At 40.0% G+C, this 24,053-nt stretch overlaps 2 protein-coding genes across 2 annotated transcripts; both read right to left on the bottom strand.

Moving 5' to 3' along the window:
* Nucleotides 1-5,072: 5,072 nt before the first annotated feature.
* mep1a.2 (meprin A, alpha (PABA peptide hydrolase), tandem duplicate 2) lies at nucleotides 5,073-13,802 on the bottom strand (the record flags this gene model as incomplete). Its single annotated transcript, XM_084082089.1, has 14 exons — nucleotides 5,073-5,223; nucleotides 5,514-5,799; nucleotides 7,982-8,155; nucleotides 8,532-8,975; nucleotides 9,558-9,773; nucleotides 10,296-10,442; nucleotides 10,840-11,061; nucleotides 11,633-11,808; nucleotides 12,867-12,984; nucleotides 13,077-13,152; nucleotides 13,244-13,281; nucleotides 13,430-13,489; nucleotides 13,597-13,621; nucleotides 13,734-13,802. The coding sequence occupies 14 exons, from the start codon at nucleotides 13,800-13,802 to the stop codon at nucleotides 5,073-5,075; spliced, it is 2,202 nt and encodes a 733-aa protein (XP_083938215.1).
* An 898-nt stretch (nucleotides 13,803-14,700) lies between these two features.
* mep1a.1 (meprin A, alpha (PABA peptide hydrolase), tandem duplicate 1) lies at nucleotides 14,701-22,081 on the bottom strand. The gene is made up of 13 exons (XM_084081963.1): nucleotides 22,004-22,081; nucleotides 21,555-21,599; nucleotides 21,289-21,329; nucleotides 20,970-21,045; nucleotides 20,694-20,811; nucleotides 19,963-20,138; nucleotides 19,068-19,289; nucleotides 18,563-18,703; nucleotides 18,259-18,474; nucleotides 17,496-17,957; nucleotides 15,854-16,027; nucleotides 15,530-15,599; nucleotides 14,701-15,414 (listed from the first exon to the last, which is right to left on the bottom strand). Exons 1-12 carry the CDS (start codon nucleotides 22,053-22,055, stop codon nucleotides 15,550-15,552), a joined length of 1,773 nt encoding a protein of 590 aa, XP_083938089.1. The 5' UTR covers nucleotides 22,056-22,081; the 3' UTR covers nucleotides 14,701-15,414; nucleotides 15,530-15,549.
* Nucleotides 22,082-24,053: the final 1,972 nt, after the last annotated feature.

Genomic DNA, 24,053 nt, shown 5'->3' on the forward strand with positions numbered 1-24,053 from the left:
TTTTAGTGTATATATTTAGCAACTGAACACTCCATTGCAATATTATGGATCACATTGGCTCCACTTAAACAACTTTCAACCTGGAATCTCTATGTTCAGTAATGCAAGTAACAGGTTATTTCTTTGCTGAGTATTATTTCTACTCTAATGAGATGTGGTTACAGTACACTATACTTCTATATTGTAAAAATATTATCATTACTTTGTTATATTGGGAGAGTCTGCTTTGTTGGCAATTATTGATAGCTAAAAGTATGGTTTTGAGACCTGTTTAACCATTTACATTAATGAGACTGAATTGAATCACTAATAGTTTCTCACTCACAGAGCAGAAGCAACAGATAGAGATGATTACAATATCTGGTCTCCCCATTTAGCTGCGGCATACCACCCAATGGTATACCATACCACAGTCGTGTAGTGGTTGAGGTGGGTCAAGGCCTTGTATTATATGTGTGCCTTGACAGCTGGTCTGTGAACTCCTGAAGGAGAATGACTAATTTGATAAACAAATCCTCCTTCCTGACCAGGCCAGCTTGCAGAGATGCCGTCAATGTAAATTGGGTCTTTGAATACAAAGTCAGAGTTTGATGAATGTCCTGTCACACCGGTGCACACACACTAACTATATATTTTTTTTTAAAGAGAGTAAAATGCTGTAATAGGGCATTAAAATTAATTAAATTAAATCCATTGAGTGGACTAGACAAAACATAGGGCAACCTAAGACTGAGCTAAAAGCAAGAGAAGGTCTTTAAATAAGAAAGAAAATGGCCAATGGACTAACCAGTCCATAAGCAGTATGTGGTGAATTGACATAACAAATACATTGGGATAAAAAGCAGTAAAACTGCCACACAAAAAGAAAGAAAAATCATTGTTAATTGAACATTAATGCTCATCGTGAATCCTTGTCCTTGAAGGCTAAAGTCCAAGCCAGACATTACAATGAAATAATGAATTCAGATAAAAACGTCAATAGCCAGATCACGTCGATAAAAAAAGTTATATACTTTATCATTTTAAAAACTTTAGCAAACAAGACTTTGAAAAACATATCCATGCCGGAGTATGAGTATTTTTTTAAGTAAAAAAGTGTGAAATATCCTGTACTAATCTCTATGGTGGTACAGCATGCGTATTGAGACCCACCAACTGTATGTACCCTTGCTGTAAATACACTGTGGGCATTTACTACTACTGCTGTATGGATGTGTGTGACATACGCAAATCATGTAGTGGTACAGTACTTGACGAGACTGTAATGTGACCCCCACCAACTGTACCCTGTGTGGACATTAACCAGCTCTATTTTTTCAAAAGAATAAGGTGTCTGTATTGTGTGATACAGTCAATTTAAATTGACTAAAATGCAAAGTGATGCAAACAGAAATATGACTAGCGAAATTATTGCCCTCTCATTCCATGGAAAAAAATGTATGAGTCATATAATGTCCTCCAAGGTTTATGATTAACTATGACTTTAATGTTGCCACTATGAGCACAATTATAGTCAAGTGAGATTTGAAAACTCATGGACTGTAATAATATTAACAACAAAGTCTATGTTTTAAAAAGAGAAGAGAGCACACATGCACTTTTACTTAATGTTGTAATCCTGATTATTAATCAAAAAGAGATTAGGGCAAGGTGCCACAGCTGACCAAATGAGTTTCAATTAATTGCCAAGTTTCACAATTTCATAAGCCAATTAGCCAAAATATAAAATCCTGATTCACTCGACATGGGGTATTATCATGCTACACAGTTCTGTGTACACACCTACTGTACTGTAGATGGTGATATCTAATATTACCATATTTTACATCCTACTATCCTACTATCCTACTTCCTACTATCCTACTATCCTACTATCCTACTATAATCCTACTATAATTCTAGTAACCTCTGTGCGTGCGTTTGTAGTGGTGGTGGTGAAGCTACCCGGTTCTCCCCACTGGCTGGACCAATTGCTCTGATTTTGCACACAGCCATTGACCATTACCATCTGAACTTAACTGTGAAGCCCGTTTTTCAATTTCATCAAATCTCAGCTTCTTATTAGCGTTTTTGTGTCAAAGAATGTCGTCCCATAGCTGCGGCTGCCCAGCTATGGGACAAACTGCCTCCCGGGTTGCCAGATCATGTGCGTATATCCCCCCACGGCTGCGCCGACCGGGTATGGTCTAGTAATAAATAACTAATTTAGCTAAAAGCAGCTACTAACTAACAGGTCTATACTGTATCCCAATACGAGTGAGGAACATGATCTTAACTTTGTTACACGAAAATTGCCTTGGATCTTTCTTCTAAATTATTAATATAACCGAAGATAACTTTTAGAAAAACAAGGTTATGATGATCATGTTTGCAAAATCAAGTGACACACTTTTTAAGTGGATGATATGTTGCAATATCTCCACCTATTGGTGAAATATTTGTATTTTCCTTTCCCTTTATTTTCTTCTCTGAACACTATTGCAATATTACAACTATTTGTGGAAATGTATGTACAGTATATTAGTGCTACAAATACAGTTTCTGACAAACAGCAGTACTTCTGATAGGCGAACGCTGTAATGACAATGGAGGTGTCGCCAAAAAAGACTAAATGAATGTTACACAGTATTACTTAAAGTAGGCCTAGCAGCTCATAAACTTTGGAAGACACTTACTGTATTGCCCAAAATCATTTGTAAAGATGTGACATCTGAACAAAGTGAGGTTGTCTTACATTAGAGGACTGGACTTTTATCATTATCAGGGTTTAAATTGCACTGGAAACAGCCCGAGATGATCTCCAGTACACATCATATCAAATACGGTGCTAGACACACATCTATTCTGCCAATTGTAAACAAAAAGCTACAACAGTAAACTCGCTCACCTGTTGTTTTACTTACAGTACCTTTTCTCGCTGTTGTGTCCAGGATACAGGTTACAGTGGGCACGTCAATGTTAAATTGGCAGTTTTTTCTAAAATTAAAAAAACAAAATAAAGAATAAGTATGATTTTAACACGCACGGTAGGCTACATCATTATCAGACCTACAATTTACCCTTTAACTTCTTGTTTATGCCCGAACTGACTGAATATCACAAGTTTTGTTGCAATTTGTAGAAATATTGGGCCTTAAATGTAAAACAAAAACAAATTATTTATGTATTTATTTATTGCCAACGCGGAAGGAGGCGTGGAGCTTACTATGAAAGTCTGCTCGGCTTGTGTGTGTGTGTGTGTGTGTGTGTGTGTGTGTGTGTGTGTGTGTGTGTGTGTGTGTGTGTGTGTGTGTGTGTGTGTGTCTGTGTGTCTGTGTGCAGTGCACTGCCTGGGTGCGGCCGACAGAGGGCGCCAGAGTGCAGCTACAGTCAAAACACAAACACACACACACACACACACACACACACACAAAGTCCGTAAATACACAATATTTTCGAGCTGCGTTCGCTTCCAGCGTTCGCGCGTCTTACTTGTGTGTGTGTGTGTGTGTGTGTGTGTGTGTGTGTGTGTGTGTGTGTGTGTGTGTGTGTGTGTGTGTGTGTGTGTGTGTGTGTGTGTGCGTGTGTTTGGTCGGGGGTGTAGAATAAATGTAGAAAATCAAATATAGAATAAAAAAATATTTTAAAAAAGAAATGTTGCCCTTCCCAGTGTTCTCTAGGTTACCTTGTGTCCACCATCATTTCAAGGGGAATTCCAGGAAACTGCTGCCTCATTGTGGTGCTTCAAATAACTGCAGTACTGTTAAGATGCATCAGGTACATAACATGTTTACATTGGTAAACAGTATCAGGATATCCGATAGGTACAGCAGCCATATTGAAATGAAATAGCAGTATAATGTTACTTCCCTGACTTCCATCACAGGTGGTACTAATTATACTAATTAAAGCTCTGTTCTATGAGGCAGAGGCAGAGCCTTCCCAGTGAGCCAACATGCACAAACAGCAGCACCCTGCCTCTGTTTGACCTGATTCCTGAATGAATGTTAATTAGTAGCATTTGTAGACCTGAACTATTTCATGCCAGTATGGCTGCCATGAGGGTCTATTTCTCATTGATGGCATGTATGCTAAGGTCAAGGTTGAACTCTGGTCTGCAAAATCTGCCAACAGAAGAAAAACAAAATTCCCTGATCGCAACATTTTGGCACTGTCCCGTCCTATTTTGTTCAATACCACAATTAGTCCTCTTTGGGCCAGACCAGATGTTGTTACCACTCGAGGTGACGGTTACTTATAATTTTGGAAAAGATCCATGTCTGTAATCTGTAGATCATATTTTGGTATGATAACCCTTCCTGAGTCACAGCTAAATTAGTGTAATCAGAGCTTAAAGTTACCTTTTAGACACTGGTGCATATCTTGGTATTGACTCATGTTCATATTTCAATGTTTTATTATTGTGTTGGGGAACTCTGAGCTTTCATCCAAACCCTTTTGTGAATATTTATATGAAAAGTACAGTGAGTGGTCACTGGAGCTCTTTAATCACATACATTTTTCCACAATTGTCGCCTAAATGATATATACAAATTTGAAATGAAAAACTATAAATTGAAGCTAATAAATGGTCATTGTGGAGGTCTCTGTCCTGATAGGATAACATTAGTATCCCAAAATGAAAGTATGTTTTCTGATCACAAGCTAGAAATCTTCTACCAAGGATTTCAACCTGGTTTCCTGCGCAACTGCTGACATTTTTACCATTGAGCTAATAATAGAGCCTGCCTGTTTGCTCAGGGGATCAATTGAATCTTGACCATCAGGTCAGAATGTGTGTCAGATCCTGTGTCTAGGTGAGACATGACCTTTGACACGATCTAAATGTCTCAATAGAAGAGCAGGGAGACAAAATATAACCACCCCAATTGTATAAGTTATATTGTATTAACATACTCTACCATACAGATTGGACAAAATTACATTTTATTCATTGAAAAATGAAGTTACATAGTGCCGCTTTAAGTTAACAGTTTCCTTCAGGTGTGGTGGTATAGTTTTGTTGCTATACGGAGGAGACCACCATAGCTGAAGGAATGTAGGGGAAACACTGGTGGTCTGTCTGAACAGTTTCACTGAGGCCTCCTGATGACAGAGAAGATGGCCAGCGTCAGAATGATTGTCCCCGAGGCCCCGCCAATCAACACTCCAAGAACAGTTCCGTCCATGTGCTGCTTTTGACATCTCTCACCCGCATAGTAGGTGGCCTGGCCTGATGCACACCTGAAGTCAGGGGACAGATACAGTACATCATGTCATTAGAACATCAGGGCTGCAACTATAGATCATTTTCTTTGTGATTATATTATCAATTACTTTTTCGATGAATTGAATAATCGACCAGCGTGTTTGCACACACACACACACACACACACACACACACACACACACACACACACACACACACACACACACACACACACACACACACACACACACACAAACAGTACAAGCATACACACATCACACACACATGCATGCATGCACTCACAGATGGACACACACACACACACCTGCATGATGCTTTCCCTTTACTGTCTACGCACACTCCTCCATTTAAGCAGGGGTTGGGAAGGCAGGGATTAGTAGTGGCGGAGCGCACATCTCTGCGTTTTGGAACCTCAACGTTCTTCTTCTCCTCCTCCTCCCTGATTGGCTGTACTTCTGTGATGTCATCACTCTGCATAGCTGGAACCTCAGCATTCTTTTCCTCCTCTCTGATTGGCTGTACTTCTCTGATGTCATCCCCCTGCAAGGCTGGTACAACAGGCACCTCAGACTTGATCAGGTGGGTCAAATCTGATGGGATGAAGAGAAGAGGAACAGTTTACATGACTAATGGTCAGATTGCATTACCTATGATTTGCTCATCAACATGGTTTAACAACGTCCGAGAGACACAATGTCCTGTGGCAAGAGACAAGTGGATTCCAACCCTCTGATTTTACATCAGCCCATTACAAGGGAAAGTAAACTGATAATCAAATAACTTCTCATATGAACAATGGTGATGAAAGGTTCATTTGCTTTCAGCATTATGCTCAACACAACTCTGCATGCAACTCTTCTAAAAATAAATAAGAGCCACAAACTTCCCTTTACCAGTACTGCAATTCAAAGTGCCTAACATAAGGCATAAAAAGGCATGAAGTAATAATGCTAAATAAATAATAAAATTAAATTGCCTACGTTGATCTCGTATTCACATTCTGTACAAAAGAAATACAAACTAGAAAAAGTGCTCCTCGGAGCACAGGTCTCTGCCATGTCAGGTAGGTTATTTTGGCCTTATGGTGGCACTATAAATAGGCCAATGTGAAAAGGGTGCCATTTCTTCCTAGGCCGTGCATGGCAATCGGACACTGCATTCGTGATTTGAGGCATTTTGTGCTAAAAATGTGTTTTGCTAAATTTGACCTGCTGGTGGCACTACAACAGGCCAATGTTAAAAGGGTGGCATTTGTGACATACTGTAGTGTGAATGTGCGTGGAAAGTTTCACCGCAATCAGACTCTGCGTTCATGATTTGCGGCATTTTGTTCAAAACAAGCCACTCCTGCAAACTTTAGATGTTAATCTTAGCCAATCAAGATGGAATATGAAAAATCAAACAGATCCGTCTTGATCACATGACTATAGAGATCATGTGTACCGATTTGCGTGAAATTTGGATAAAATGGGAAGGAGTGATATAAAAAAATATGTTTTACATAAGTCGGCCTCTTGGTGGCGCTATAAAAGGCAGATATGGAAAATGCAGGGCAAAGGCTTTTCCTTGGGAGTGCGCATACAAAGTTTTATACAGATCGGTGCAGTTATAGGTAAAAACACGAATCGGTCTGTTATAGCGGCTGATTTGAAAAATTTGAAGTGGCATTTCTTTCTCTGTATAGTGGGAATGCGCGTGCAGAATTTCAGGGAAATTGCATGCTGTGTTCATGATTTGAGGCATTTTGTTCAAAACAGAGCACTCCTGCAAACTTTGGAAGCCATTTTTACCCAATCAAGATGGAATATGAAAAATCTGAAATACCGGTTTCGTTTAATGACTATAGAGATACTGTGTACCGATTTGCGTGATGTTTGGACAAAATCTATAGGAGTACTGTCAAAAAATGTGTTTTGGAAAAAGCGGCCTCCTGGTGGCGCTATAACAGGCCCATGTGAAAATTGAAAATTGAAAGTGAAAATTTGGGGCAAAGGTTCTAAATAGGCATCCAGGGAGTGTGTGCACAGTTTCGCTGCGATCAAGCCAACGGTGTCAGAGATTAGCTGTTCACAGACGGACATACACACACGGATACACACACACGGACACACACACACGGACACACACACACACGCACACGGATGGACGGACAGGGTGCAAAACATACTCTCTCGCCATGCCTTTCGGCCTGGCGGAGACAATAAATGACAGTGTAATTTTACAAATGCATTCTTATCCTTCTTTTCATCCACCACATATGGAAATTACTGTGTTGTCATTACTGGTTTTGTATTTCCAAATCACTTTCTAGAACTTACACACAGTAAAATCCTCAGTGTTAATTAACTTAAAGTGTTTATCCTTTTGTAACTTGTAAATTGTATACATGTATCCAAATGGACACATTTGTACATTCTCAAAGTTAAATTAACACCATGGATTTCACAGTGCACCCAGTACTGCAATTCAAAGTGCCTACCATAAGGCATAAAAAGGCAAAATTAAATAGCAAAATAAAATAAAATGGTATAAAAAGACAATTTGCCACATACAAGCTTTCTCTACAGTTAAATTGCCTACGTTGATCTCGTATTCACATTCTGTACAAAATAAATACTAACCACTTAAACCCTATACTTAGATGACTGGATTCCTGAAGGCTCTATACTAGGACTCCTCCTGTTTTTGCTGCACACTAAATATCTAGCTTGTAGATCTGCTATTTTATAGGGACGCTAGGGTTCATGTGGCTAATAGTATCCTGCCCCTCACCATTGAAGTCAACGGTGATGATGAGGTCATCGCCCTTGAGGAAGCTCCTCCTCTGCATCTGTTTGAGAGTGATGAAGGTGGCCCAGCCATATTCATTACTACGGAAACACTGGCACGTTTCATCCCACGCTGCTCCTGAGGCAGCTGAAGGCTTGATCCACCGTTTACTTTCATCTGGAAAGGAAAAAAATACAAATTTAATATGATCAAATAAAAATAATTATTTGCAATTTGCCTAATATTCAAAAACATCAACGGAATTATTCTTTAATGATGATCTTCAATTAAAATGGAACTAATGTATCTTAAACAAACTAAAATACTTCAATGTACAGTAGGCCCTGGGTGAATAAGGGCTGAATCCAGTGTAACAATATATGTTGAAAATACAAAAATACAAATCCTTGGTCCAGTGACTGAAACAACTAATCAATAAATGTGTCCTCATTAAGGCTTTTACTTCCAACAAAGACATAACAGTAGTTTTTTTAAATTACAGTTTGTGGACTATGGGTAATTCCTCACTGCTATTGTATAAACTTGGGCCCACCAGTTGTGAAGCTTCTGGCAGCAGACATCCTCTGCTTGACATCGGGATCCTGGTCCATGGCTGTGATGGTCACCTGCCTGTTCTTCACTGGCCACTCCAGCACGGCATCATCTGGTCCGCTGCAGAGGTGAAAGTACACGCCAACGTAGTCACTGTAATCTTTTCCATTCGGGTAAACGCTGATCCCAAAAGCGTAACCTTCCGAGTCGTGGAAGGAGCAATCGCTGCTAACTTTAATACCCAAGGGCGTGGTGGCGAGCAGGCCCGTGAAGTTCTGGATCTGCCAGACGGCACTGGGACAAACCGTCTCTGTGAGCGTGATGTCATCGATCAAGATGGCACCTGTGTCATTAGCTGGTCCTCTGATTGCCTGGAAGAAGTAGCGGAACTTCTCTGTGACCTTTAGGGTCACATGGGCTATTTTCCAAGAGTCATCTAAATCACCTGAGAAAGATGAATAACAAGGGATTTAACAACTGTATTTATTGACACATCCAACACAATCCTACAACCCCAAAAATACATATCATTCAGTATAATGATTTGATCCAAAACATTACAGAATATGTTTTGAATGGGTTGTGATATTCAGGAAATTCAAAATTCAGTAAATGTAAAGAAAATGTTTTAAATCAAGGCATAAATCAGGTACTGTAAGTATTAAGCAAGGCCAAAATTAGAGGTATAAGATTTTGTGTGACAACAACAATATTATAATATGCACTGAATGAAGTTTAAAGGAACTTGGGGGATGGTGCTGCTTGCTCTGCAGCAAGAGATAATTTCTGTCCTACATGCTGAGTGAAAGTGTAACCAATACTGTCCAGCGCTGTACCACACACATTGAGTTTTCCTATGCATGAACGGTGCAACACAAATAAAGTTGTTTCTTTTATTATGCCATTTCTATTTCTTTATTAGATAAGAGAGCATAGAGAGCATGTGGTAAGCGTTCTAACTGTTTGAGTCACCAGGCACCCCTAAATGGAAGTTTGTACGAGACTTGAGTGGACTAGAATGCAAAACCTGTGATAGTGTGGATCTTCCTGACACTGCGAACAGTCCCAGTCCCGTCATCAGTTCTGATCCAGATAACCAGCTTGTCCCCTACGCCACCAGTCATCCTGTAGAAGAACTGCAGGCACTGTTCGTCTCTCTTGGGGTAAAGGATGCGCGACTCCAGCAAGCCGCTATGACCAGCGATACCAGCGGATGTGTCGAACTTCATGAAGTAGCCCGCGTCTAAAGAGATAGCGAGGGATGACAAAAGACATACAGTAGTTGGTCAATGAATCTTTTAAGGTATTGGTTCTCAAAGTGGGGTCCGGGGACCCCCAGGGGTCCTTGGGGGGATACCAGGGGATGCCCAGCAAAATTAGTTAATAAAGTGTCCCCTTTATCCATATTTTATACTTTGGCTATTCAGAAATAGCAGATCTTCAAGCTCATAGCTTGTAGATCTGCTATTTTTAAAACATCTTGAAAATGTGTGCAAATCTTTAAATCTTTTTCTAATTTTGTTCATTTTTTTAACACAAATCTTTGCTTCTGGGGGTCCCTGCCACAACATATTTTCAGGTGGGGGTCCGCGGCCACATGCATATCAATTCGGGGGTCCTTGGCACAAAAAAGTTTGAGAACCACTGTTTTAAGGTTTAAAGGTAATACTATGCAGGTTTTCAATTTTGGCACAATATGAGAAGCATATTAATCAAAGTGTACTGATTTGACAAAAAAACAACATTTGATTCATTTGCTGCTAACCTTTGCAGCGCCCTGCCAAGGTGTGATCTATCTCAACCGGAGTGCTTAAGGTCTGGACCCAGTCTGCATTGTCTGCCTCGTTCTGGATCATTCCACAGATGTTGATCTGCTCAAAGGAACACTGGTCCAGGAGAGTAAGGGTGTCAGCTGCAACAACAATGGTCCATAATTAGAGTTGTGCTTTATCAGGTTAAAATCATCTCTGGATCTCTTAGTTACAAATAATTAAATGATCACTGAGGATAATTAAATTATCACTGATAATTAAATTATCATATACTATGTATGTGAAGAGAGTTTATGTTTCCCATTTTAAAATTCTCATTTCCAATCAACTGATCATGATTATTGAGGAATGTCTTTATTAAGAACATTTTGATACCAATACTTTTGTACTTTCACTCAAGTACATTTTGAATTCTGGACTTTTACTTGTAACAGAGTATTTCTACATTGCAGTATTGATACTTTTTACTCAAGTGAACAAATTGAGTACTTTTTCCACCACTGTTATAATTACTTAATTCCATCTTTGTCCACTTACCACAGTCGTACATGCGGTTGAGCCTGGTGATGTCCAGAGGACTGAAGTCAAGCCGCTGCCCAATGATCTCGTTGAAGTACGGTATGGCGGTGCTGATGGTGGGGAGGCTGGCGTTCTTGTTGAAGGAGAAGGGTCTGTAGTGCATGATGGACTCATAGTTGTACGGTGTGTTCAGATCGGTGATGAAGTCATCGTCATACTTGTTGAAATTGTGCTCCATGCCTGTGGGGGTGTGTGTGTGTGTGTGTGTGTGTGTGTGTGTGTGTGTGTGTGTGTGTGTGTGTGTGTGTGTGTGTGTGTGTGTGTGGTTGGGGGGTCAGAGACAGTATGATTACTCTAGAGTCTAGACTGTAGATTATAATAGTGCATTTCTGTCCTTTTGTTCGGTTTTGTCTGTTTTTATTAGTAAGCTAGTTTTAGTGTTTCTTCATGCATTTTGGTCTCCATGGTTTAGTTTAAGTTACATCATCATACAAATAAATACAGAAGCAAAGAATTAAAAATTCTGTGACAATTATTATTAAAGAAACCTAATATTAGAAGTAAATAGACAGCTAAACAGGACAAGAGAATATGTAATGAAAATGGTATAGAATGAACGTTAATCGACATAAAATGTAAAACAATGACCCTGATGCGGAAGTTATACACTGTAGCATGGCAATTAAAAACTTAAAATAAAATCACATCATAGACAGTGTTTATTTATCCATTTGTAACTCAATGTACAAATGTTGACCCTGTCAATATGGCTACATGTGTAAATGAACACAGGATTTTACAGTGTACGTACCTTCTGTAATCTGGTCCCAGTGGATGATGACGTAGTCGTCTCTGTCGGAGCGGGACTGCTCGTGGTAGAAGCCCAGAGCGTGGAGGAGCTCGTGCTCCACAATGGCCTTTGTGTCGCAGCGCGCCCCAATGGACAGGTTCTGGCCCGTTCTGAAGTCTCCAACAAATGACCAGCATCTGTACAGCATTGAGGAGATGCCACAGGATTACTGCTACCACAGCAGCACACACTTTTGAATGTCAAGGACCCCCTGTTTGACATGCACCAGAACAGGGGGTCTTCAACGTTTTTCAGGCCAAGGACCCCTTAGCTGAGAGAGAGATGAAGCAGGGACCCCCACTACTTATTGTATAAAATTGTGTTGCAGATTAAGCATTTCATAGATAGTTGGATTCATACTAACGTGTATTTTCAGATATTTAACCTTTTAAACCCTCAATATTTAGTCAACTTGACCGTTCTGTACTTTGTCTGCTCTTTTTCCCTCTCGCAACTCTCTGAAAATAGCAGATCTACAAGCTCACAACGCAGCGCAAGGCGTTGTAAGCCTGTAGATCTGATATTTTCGGTTAATGTTCCCCATCGCACAAAGATTTCGCGGACACCCTGTAGTAACTCTGGGACCCCCTAGGGGTCCCGGACCCACTGTTGAAGACCCCTGCACTAGAACACTGACCCCTATTTGATTCCACTTTTATTTTATCTCTGGGACCGACAATTTACACAGTAAAATCCTCAGGGTTAATATAACTCTGGGAGTGAACAAATGGAACCAAATTGACCCATAAGGGTTAATTTCTACACTCTCAGAGTTACAGGCCTGCAACTCTTCAGGACCCCTGGCCTGGGGGACCCCGTACGTACCCCACATTGAAAACCAGTGTACTACAGCACTACACAAGACTGTTCTGCCGCTTTATCAAAATCTTCATCATGGTTTGTTGTGGGAGATTATAAATGCTTATGTTTATTTTAGTTTTATTGAAGCTAAAAGCAAAGCATTACTGTACTTCAGTCACCGAGCAAAGCAGAATATCCAGTAAATAAGTAAATGGTCAATTTAACATACGTCTTGGTTTTTGTCTTTTTACATTGCAAATGAGAATGTCTCACGTCATGATGCCTTGTCACATAAGCATGTTTTGATCTCTGATTTGGAAGATTTGACATAGTGGTCCTATTAAGTTGAGCAACAGTCCACATGGCGCTACTCGGACATTCTGGCATAACTCACCCTGACAGCTTAGTGAATGAAATGTAGGTGCTCTCCCCTTCATAGGGCTTAAAGTCCACACAGGATTTCAAACGATAGGCTTCAAAAGCCTGGTGGATCACACCTTTGGCATTCAGCTCTAGAGAAATGGGAAACTGATTTGTAAATTATCAATAATGTAAGTTCTCATCATTACGTCATTTTGGATATGTATTACACTGTAGTGCATACCTAAGGAATCTGTTAGGATGTAAGGGATGGGAAACGTCCATCTCATGGTTTCATTGAGGATTGCATTTCTGCTGGCCTGCAGAATGTATATTAAAATAGTCAGGCAGTGTGTGCATGCACAGTATGCTATGATTTGAATTCTTCATAAGGAGGTGGCAAACACTTACATCGATAGCAATGTCTCCCTCAAACAGGTGAGTTAAGTCTGTAAAATCCATAGAATGTCTCCAATTAGGCTATTTATCTTTGTGTCATATGCATGCTCTATCAGTGGTTAATGGTTACAAATGGTTACAAATGCACACACATCGCCATCAAGGCATATGATCATAGTGGACGTGTTGAAGCTTTACCTCTGTTGATGTCAAATATGTCATCTCTTAGTTCTCCTGCATCTGCATCTGCATCTCCACCTGGCATTCAGGGTCAATGACAGAAAGATTTACTATAACCAAAGGCAAAGAAGAGTTGATGTAATGGAAATAGTGATCTGTCTAATAATGAAGGAACTTCAACCTACCGGAAAATGTTGGAAGAGCTTGGACCTGTAACACGAAGAAAAAAAGACAATCAAGGCATAGACTTCTTTCAGTTTAATAATAATCAACATAACTTCAATTGCTATGCAATTGCTATGCTTCAAAAACGTTCAATTACCTCCGCTTGGAAAGTGATGAAAATTGAAATGAATGCGGCAATCCTCCACAGTGTGCTTCCACCATCCATGTTTTCAGTCTGAAGACGTGTGAGAAATGTGCTTCTGTCACACAACAATAAACACCTCCATAAAGACATGCAGCAGGACTGGAACTTTGGTCTTGGCAGAATAGCATTTAATGAGTAACACACGCGTCCTCACCAATGTTCATATCACTAACATTTTATCAGCTGTATAGTGTACTGCTAGAATCAATTACTTATTGGTGAACTGTGAGCTTATCTGACCTCTACAAGAGTTTGGGACTTCATGACTTCTTTATCAGTTCAATCTCATGGCTGACCAAAACATTTGAAGTAGCATTTTCTGTCAGACTTCAGCATTGTTTCACAATGTCACATAGTGAGTGATTATGTTTTAAAAAATTACACCTATTAAACCTTGCCTGTAACGCTTGAATTGATTAGATGTAGTATGTAGTCACCCATCCTTGACTTTTCTATACAAATTAACCAAACGGACGTCAGAGCTGTTGTCACTTGCAAACTTACGCAGTGTAATGTTTTCTGCATCAGGTGTTTTGGACACCTTTAAGTACTTTAGACAGTACTTTAGACATAATGAGTTCACAATAGTATGTATTCATAGCACAAAACATTCAAACCCAGTGTTTTATCTACAGTATGTGCAGGCGATAGCAGGATACACCGTATAATATAAACTGCACTGTAAGTTTATGCTCAACTGTTTTTATTTTTGTTCTCTTTCTGGAAAAGACTAGGCATGGCGACCAGAGATACAGATTGACGATGAAACATACATTCTTTTATCCATTTATTTTTTCCATCAAGTGTTATGTTAAAATGACTGTAAACTCATAAATCAAGAACATTCTACATTAATGATTTATTAGCCTTAACACAATTAAAGAACGAAGTTCAACCTTGATATATTTGATTTATTGTACAATTTATTCATATCTGCCTGGACATTAGCAGGACATAATTGACTCATTATCTACACAATCACTAAACTGATGAGTGATTGAGCTTTGCAATCACTGCCATAATATTCCATCATAATCCATGTCAGGGGTCATTTTACCTAACCATAGTTCTTAACAGTGTACACTTCCAATGTCCAATCCAATGTCTCCTTCAACAATGGTCACTTTCAGGAGTATTGAAGTATTGAAAATAGCTACACATTTATGTGACTGAAGTAGAAGTTCAACTTGAACCTTCTCCCATCCTGAAATTATTGTGCAATTTGAGAATAATGTATATTTTGATATGCATTCTGTTGCTATCAATAGCCCTATCACTGAATAGGACGCACTATGTTTTCAATAAATGTGATGAGATGTTCATGGCATTCCGTGGGCTTTGTCATTAGTTTTTACAAGAAAAGTAGTCCTATAACTTCACAAAATGAACCAATTATTATAGGTATAGTTTATGTTGCTTTTAGTGAAGAGAAAAGTAAGTTTTGTCTAAATTGCTTAACGACACTTAAATCTAGAATGTCTTAATACATTTGTCAGTAGTCTGATTACCTTATTCATTTGCAAACAGCAAATGTACATTTGTATTTTAAAGCACTACATAAATATGTGGCATCACCTTGGAAATCATCTGGACACTGGCTCACCCTGGCACATCACATCCACATGTCTGGTGTCTGTCTCGTTCAAATGACAAAGAAAGAGATTAATTTTTTAGATGACATCATAATAAAGAACATGCATCAGTTGGTGAGGTGGACCCTGTAAATGATAAAATAAGTATAGTCCTACCTTCAATACAGTAAGAAATGTTACTTCTTTGGCTGAATAGGAACCTCTGTTTTGATCAGGGATGTTATGTCTGGAAAATAAACAGTACACATATTATATTTATTTACCTACTCATCATTTTGGATTTACACACCTACCAGTAGGTATCCATTAAATAGATATGAGGATGTATTCATTAGCTTAAAAGAAATATAGGCTCTCACACACACACACACACACACACACACACACACACACACACACACACACACACACACACACACACACACACACACACACACACACACACACACACACACACACACACACACACAAAGCACTAACCTTCAAAGTCGACAAAGATAATGAGGTCATCATTCTTGAGGTAATTCCGTCGTCTCAGATCGAAGTGCTTGACGAAGTTCCGCCAGCCCCAAATAGGTCCTCTGAAGAAGTTGTTTTCTGGGTCAAGTACCCCCACCTTAGAAGGGTTGTCCCAAAACGGCAGTCCGGCTGTTGCTAGAAAACACAGGACGGAAAAATAGGACTTGACTGTGTGTCTGTTTTTTGCAACATTACAAAAAAGAGCACATATAGACATTACTAAAAGGGTACAAACAGAAGAGAAACAAGAATGACCAAAGTCATAATAAAGCCGCATGCGGCAGGCTTTTTTGGGCCCAATCTTTTCATAGACCTGATTACTTGTTTTTTGGATTGCTTGTTTCTCTCGCCAAACCTGGCAACATTTAGCGTCGCAGATTAACGCTGTAATGTTTTTTATATAAGTGGTGGCAACATTTTGTGACACCACACGGGTCTTCCCAACAATAGCTAAGATTGAAGTCAGCGTGAACATGGCCAAATAATAACTTAATAGTCAAACTAGGTCTAATGAAGCACGCTAGCATTAACCCTCCGGCCTGAAGCTCTCTTGTTGTGTGATTTGTGTTCGTCCATGCTGGCCCCTAATATGGTCTGCTTCCGGGTGGGTCAACCTAACTAACAATGAGGATCGTTCTGATTGGTTCCCTTCCCAACTAGTCCCTCAAAAAGAGTAATTCTGATTGGATCTCTTCTCCATTCGTCCCGCCCTAACATTTTCGTCTCGTCTAATTCGTTGACTAACGTGTCCATTACATTTTCGTCTCCCCATTGGCTTAAAAGGGGGGCTTAAAAGGGGGGAAGTGTGATGGACAGCCAGGACAGCCAATGACACTTAGGTGTCGACACTTTTCACTCGGGTGTCGACACTTTTCACTCGGGTGTCGGACTAAGACTAGTGCTGTTTATAGAGCCGCGCTAGCGCCTGCGGCTAAAAACAACAGTAAAAAAGACCTAGTTTTGACCTAAAATACAAGACACCCAAGAAAAAAAGAAAAAAAACTACATAATAGCCTATTTAAAAATGTTCACGTTTGATTGATCTTAAAAGATGTAAATGATGGACACTCTCTTATGTTACTGGGTAGATCTTTTCCAACTGTAAATTCTTTACTCTTAAACTAACAAAAAACGTGTAAATTGGCAGACAATAGCGCCATGTAATAGGCGAATTAGCATATTATGCTTAAACATGTTGTATGTGTTATTTTGGTGATTTCTTATTTAAGTTCAAATCAATATTTGTGACCAGTGGTGCGCCTGCTGGCCTAGCGGTCCGGGCGCATGCCACATATAAGTTATAATGCAGCCGTGTCGCCGGTTCGAATCTCGATCTCAGTGACCTTTGCTCTTTTAGTAAACTTTTACTGTTTTACTTAATTATGATTAAATGCAAACATTTTTGTACATTTTTCAAAGTATTAGAAAATGTTTCATAATTTTGAAAAGTATTTACACAAATCTCTTCTGGGGGTCTCTGGCACAAAGCATTTTCAGATGGGGGTCCACGGCCACATACATATCAATTTGGGGGTCCTTGACATGAAACAGTTTGAGAACCACTGCCATACAGGCCCTTACTGGGCACGGGTACAACACTTACTGTTCCTCATGTCTGTGGTAAGGCTGCGGGCGGTGGACATCCTCAGCTTGATGTCTGGATCTTGGTCCATCACCACCAAGGTGGCCTGTCTGTTGACCGCCGGCCACTGCATCACCACATCATTCTCCCCGCTGATCAGGTGGAAGTACAGACTTGTGTAGTTCCCTGTGAAGTCTTTGTAGCTCGAGAGGGGGAAGACGCGGACGCCATAGCCGTAACCTTCAGGGCTGTAGAACCGAGGGCTGTCGATGAACGTGTTCTCGTCGGCCGTTTCCATGAGCTCGGAGAAGTTCCGGATCGTCCACACGCCGTTGGGGCAACGGGTCTCCGTCAGGCTGATGTCGTCGAGGTAGATGCCGCCGCCGGCGGAGGTGTTTCCACGCACGCCTTGGAAGGCGTAGCGGTATTTCACCCCTACCTCCATGGGGACGTGGGCGATCTTCCACATGTGGTCAGAGTCCGCTGAGAGTCAGTGCAAATGAAAAGGCTGATTAGTGGACATAGCTGTACAGTCAGAGGGCAAAGTAGGACTCGGTAACATATCGATATTATATCAATATCATGATATGAGACTAGATCGTCTGGGATATCAGATATCAAAATATTGTGATATGGCATAAGTGTTGTCTTTTCCTGGTTTTAATCACTTAAGCCCTATTTTATACTTTCAAAAACTTTCAAAGATTTTCGAAAACAGTGAAAATAGCAGATTGTGCATCTTGCACATCTGTTTTTTTTCTTTTTTGTAACAGCCAATAGGTACCATGAATGGTGTGGATTTTCTTCACTTTGCGTACGGTGCCTGTGCCATCGTCCATCTTGACCCAGATGACGAGCCTGTCCTCGGAGCTTCCTGTCATCTTGTAGAAGAACTGCAGACACTGGAACTTCCTCTTGGGATAGAGGGTCCGTGACTCCAGCAGGGCAGACTCCTGCGCCTCTCCAACAGCGGTGTTGAAATGCATGAAGTAACCGGCATCTGAAAACACAGAAATGAAATATACATTAATACAATCTTTTAGTGTATATTCATATTCGGTTTAATCTTATCACGTTTTAACAGTCACCTCGACATTGTCCCATGAGGGTGTGATCGTGGGTGTGATCGAGGGTGTGGACCCAGTCATCGTCATCGGTGGTGCTCTGGATCATGCCACAGATGCTGGCAAACTCAAATGCACACTGGTCCACCATAGTGAGAGGCCCCGCTGGGGGTGGTGGAGAGAGAAGAGCAGGTCGTCATCATGTGAGAATTTAACCACTAAATCCATTTATACATCGCTGACCTGTGCACCTGTGTCTATACTTGGATCCTTTTTTCCTCTACACCAAATCTCTTCGTTGAACATAGCCGATCTACAAGCTCACAACTGAATGCTTCACAGGTTTCTATGAAGGCCCAATCTGGGATTTTTATTTGTAGATTTAAGATATGCCATTTGAAACTTTCTCACCCCATCGTTAATCAAAATATAAACGCAGTTTGAAAAGAGACGGACATAGACAGAGAGAGAGATGCCTCATGCCTGGTTCCTTCCACATGCTAATGTGCTTGCTGCATATAATGCTTACAGCATTGGTACATGCGGTTGAGCCTGAGGGCGTCCAGCTTGCTGAAGTCGAGGTACTGGCCGATGACGTTGAGGAACTCTGGGATCTTGGTGGTGATGGTGGGAATGCTCTCATTCTTGTTGAAGGAGAAGGGTCTGTAATGCATGAGTGACTCGTAGTCGTATGCCGTGTTCTGGTCTGTAATGTAGTCGTCGTTGTACTTGTTGAAGTTGTGCTGCAGCCCTGTGGGAAATGTCACAGATTTTGTAATTCTTACCAAAACAGAGGGCTTGGAGGGCAGTCAAATCAGTCAAATCCAGGGAACGCATCTGTGTAACCACTTTAACCATTATTTTGTACTTTGGCAAAAGTGCAATATTTCAAAAATAGCAGATATACAAGCTTGTAGAGCTGATATTTTAGAAAAATCGTGAAAATGTGTGCAAATCTTTGAATATATATACTTTAAGCAATCATTTATTACTCAAATCTTTGTTTCTGGGGGGTCCCTGGAACTAAATATTTTGGGATGGGGTCCGCGGCCAAATACATATCATTTTGGGGGTTTTTGACATGAAAGAGTTTGAGAACCACTGATATTATAAGAACATAAGTGTTTCAGAAAACTGTTTTTGTAGAAGCATTTGTAGAATCGGCCTCAAGTCTTGGTTAAATTGAATGGGTTAAATTGCATAATATTTCACAGCATTTCGCGGACCAAGCACCCAGTTGACAATCAGGTTTATGAACGAGCGGGCCACAAATAAGAACAATAACAAACGTGTTTATAGACTCCCTTTCTTATCCTAAGCACTCCTCACCCCATTATGTGCAATGGACATGACAATTATCCGTTTTTAGAACAATAATTGCCATACCATTAATTACATCATTGGTGGGTAACGGGTAGCCATACCGTCTATAACCTGGTCCAGGTGGATGTCTACATAGTCATCTCGATCCGTGCGTGACTGTTCATGGTAGAAACCCAGGGCATGAAGCAGCTCATGTTCAATCACGGCCTTGTGGTCACAGCCTGACCCCAGGGACAGAATCTGACCTGTCTGTTGGTCACCAACACTGGAGAAACACCTGGGAACAAACACAGTAGACAGATACAGACAGTGGATATAGGAGCTGTACAGTATCTGTACACACAATACATTACAGTAAAACCTCAGTGTTATTTTAACTTGAGTGTGTATAAAATGTATCCGTTTGGTTGCATTTGTATACTCTGAGTTACAAATGGTCTGGATAGATGAACACTGAGGATTTTACTTTGTACAATCATTCTTTTGCAAAAAACGAGACTTTGTTGTAATGTAAAGCGATGAAACCCCCAAGCAGCCAAAAGAAATGGGTTTGATAGAAAATTGTGTTTTTCCTCCAAATGAGTTTCACAACATCCGTCTGACATTGGTACTGAGTACAGCAGGTTACAGCTGTACACAGGTATAGCAACACATGTACAGTGGAGGATGAAGAGAAGACAGGCAATGTCATTTGGCTTAAATTTAACTTCTGATCGAGACCTATCACAAGACAATGGACATACGAAACATTTATTATGGAAGAGTTGATTTGCATACTGAAAAACAACATCATATTCAAATCATGACAGATAACTCATAACTGGCACCATACCCGCCTCTCTTCTCAAACTTGATAAAGGTCTTCTCTCCCTCATAAGGCTTGAAGTCAACGCAGGACTTCAGTCGGTACATTTCAAAGGCCTGATGGACACAGCCTTTGGCATTCAGGTCTGAGGATTGGTTTTAAACAACACAATTGTAACAGTGGTATTGCGTACTGTACTATAACCCTAGTCCAGCCCCTAATGTACATTGCATGTCATTTTTTGCAAAGGGAATAGAGAGTACAATTCGGTGTGTGTGTTCTTATATAGCTCAAGAAACGTACCCAAGTCGTCACCCAGAATGTAAGGGATTGGGAACTTCCACCTGTACGTGGTATTAACCATGGCATTACGTCCTTTCTGTGTCAGGAAAAAGATGTACTGTACTATGCAGGCAAAAATATTGTGATCATTAGCTAAATGGAGGGTAATAAAGACCCATAATGAAAATATAACAATCTGATATTTTGGCTAATATCCATGTTTTCAAAAAGTCAAAAGATTACACCAATAAATAAACAAACAATCTATTGAGGGCATTTACACCATGGACTTTTAGTTTAGTAGAACAGTGATAAAAAACAACTAATCTATAAAACTCACTGGAAGGACAATGTCCCCTTCAATCAAGTTGGCATCTGATCCTGCAGCACCAACACACACACACACACACACACACACGCACAAGCACACGCACACGCACACACACACACACACACACACACACACACACACACACACACACACACACACACACACACACACAATTATTTTCATAATAATCAAATGCATTCTACAGCATATTATGTGCATGTTTACTGCACGTCCAGGCAGTGAGAGTGCATTCAGGTTAGAACTTTGCAACTTACCCAAGTTAAGGAAGGGGTTCTCATCCTCGCCGTTCTCATATACCTCTGCATTGGAATAAGAAGAAAAAAGACATTTTTATTTATATATATTATATATATTAGTTACACATATTTTATTTCAATTTTATTTGGATGATGCGGTTTAGCATAGTTCCAATACAGAGCATGAAACTGATTGCACAGGGAATTTATAGCTATTGCTAATTCTTAATCCTCATCATAAAACCATAATACAGTACAGATAATGGAGTACATAAAATGTGCATAACAAAATTACACTGATATGAAACAATGAAAAAATTACAATTAACATACAATTAACTAAAAACTGGGTCATGCTCTGATTTGCTTTTAGTCAGTATGTTTGTTCTAAAAAGTTATATATCTGTAATGAATGAATACATAAACGATTGCATAAAAATAGTTTGTAGATGAACACTTTAACATACCATGTACTTCAGGGGACACACGTATCTGCAGGACAACAAAACCATTAACCATTGTGAATCATCACAGAATATAGGCATGTATGACATCCTAACCATAACCAAATCAGCAGATGCTCATAACACACCGTCCTACACAGAATTTATTCTGATTATTCTGATTCTTCCAAATCCATGCAGAACAGATCAATTTAATATATAGGCCCACATTTACAGTAATAAAAATAATAATAATAATACTCACAGAGTAGGAAGTGGCTAAAGCCACCAGTCCTGTCAATAACAATAGTCTCTGCATGGTGGAGATGTTGAATGTGAAGATCCTGTCACCTCCTCAGATTTACCCATGCCATGCACGTTTACAAGACCCAACCTTTAGCCCTTGATAAAGTTTATGAGTGACTGAGAGTCCTTGACTTTAAAGCACTGCTGATAGAGGAGCTGGTTTATGAAGTGTGTAGACATTATGATCAGGTGAAATGTTTGTCCAGTGGTAGAAGTGGATTAATCGATGCCACATCTATTGTAGTGTGCCTGCGTGCTGGCCTATGTAGATCAATTTCTACTTTATTGTCAAATCATAAGTTTAAACCAGGTATAAAGGAGAGGAGGGGAATTATTTAGGGAACCCGTCCTATGAATTGCAGTTACATCAAATGAGAACCACCATCCAAATACTCACTTTCAGCCGACAGGACAGTGAATCAAGCAGGGTTTTCAGTTGTGAATCAAGCAGGGTTTTCAGTTGTATGGATGTGCTAATAACCCCTTCCATTCACAACCTCCCCAGTCATTATAAACATAATATATTTGCTTTAATCCTCTAGTAATGGTAAACTCTTTCTTTCTTTTGCAACTGACGCAAAAATGCAATTTGATATTACACTATCAAAGATGGTGTAATATCTCCCACCCTGCTTGAAGCTGGTCAAGCCGTTTTAGACTGACCAGGCTGGACTGGTCAGCAAAAGCCAAGCAAGACTCATAAGTGAGTCTTTACCATGAAGAGAAAAGGGCAGGTTAAGAACATTAATTAATTGAATGAATACTTTTTAGTGGATTTACATGGCCTGTCCCAATAATGCCTACTACACTTTCACCGCATGAAGAACAATTAATTTAATCAATTTATGAATAACAGAGAGATTTCCCGATTTTGAAATAAAATAAAATAAAAAAGAGAATTTTTTGTTTTTGTTTTTGTAATTCCCATAATAATTCGGCTCAGTTCATCAAACAGCTCAACAATCTAAAATATCAATGCAGTTCGGTTCCTTCAACAACAACAGACTTCTATTCTATTATTCAAGGAAGCCATCTAGTGGCCACATTGAATAATAGAATAGTGTTTGACTGTGTAGTCAAGTGTACACACTGTCTGTGGCCATTTTATAACAACTACTATGAGACGTTAAGTGACCTGATATCAAGTCACTTTATGTTCTTGCTGGTGTATAGTCATGATAAGCACATTGGGCAACAAGATGTCAGGTGTCTCACAGCAGCAAGCGAAAATAAATGATACTATTTAATGACAGCTGTGGGAATAGGCCCGCACAAGCGCGTGCGTCTGCGCGTGGACATATTATACACAAAATCCATGGTACATTCATACGGCACACCAAAACCCTGGTCTAAAGAGACATTTTTGCTCCATAATGCATTAACGCAGACATAAAATCGACGACAATAACTGCGGTACGCCACTGATGACGGCCGAGCTATAAATGCCCACAATCAGTGGCTAACATTAGCCTTAGTTAACGTTCATAACAAACCAGATCCTGTGTAGAGCCCGCCTACTGTATCCGGCAATTTGCACACCCACGTATAGTCACAAGCACACCTACTGTTTCCTTATCCGGTCTAGACCGGATCTGTAACTTGTAAAGCTAATTGGGCCTAGTCTATTGTCAAACTGACCAGGTGATGCGTTTATAACATATGCGATCGTTAAAAAGTAGCGTCATATGTTATGAAGTAACATATGACGTAATGTCTAACAATATGGGAATATTGTTAGATAGAAATTTAAATTAAATCCAGATCCGGT

Source organism: Gymnoscopelus microlampas, assembly GCF_963454915.1.
Source record: "Gymnoscopelus microlampas genome assembly, chromosome: 16".
Classification (NCBI taxonomy): Eukaryota; Metazoa; Chordata; class Actinopteri; order Myctophiformes; family Myctophidae; genus Gymnoscopelus; species Gymnoscopelus microlampas.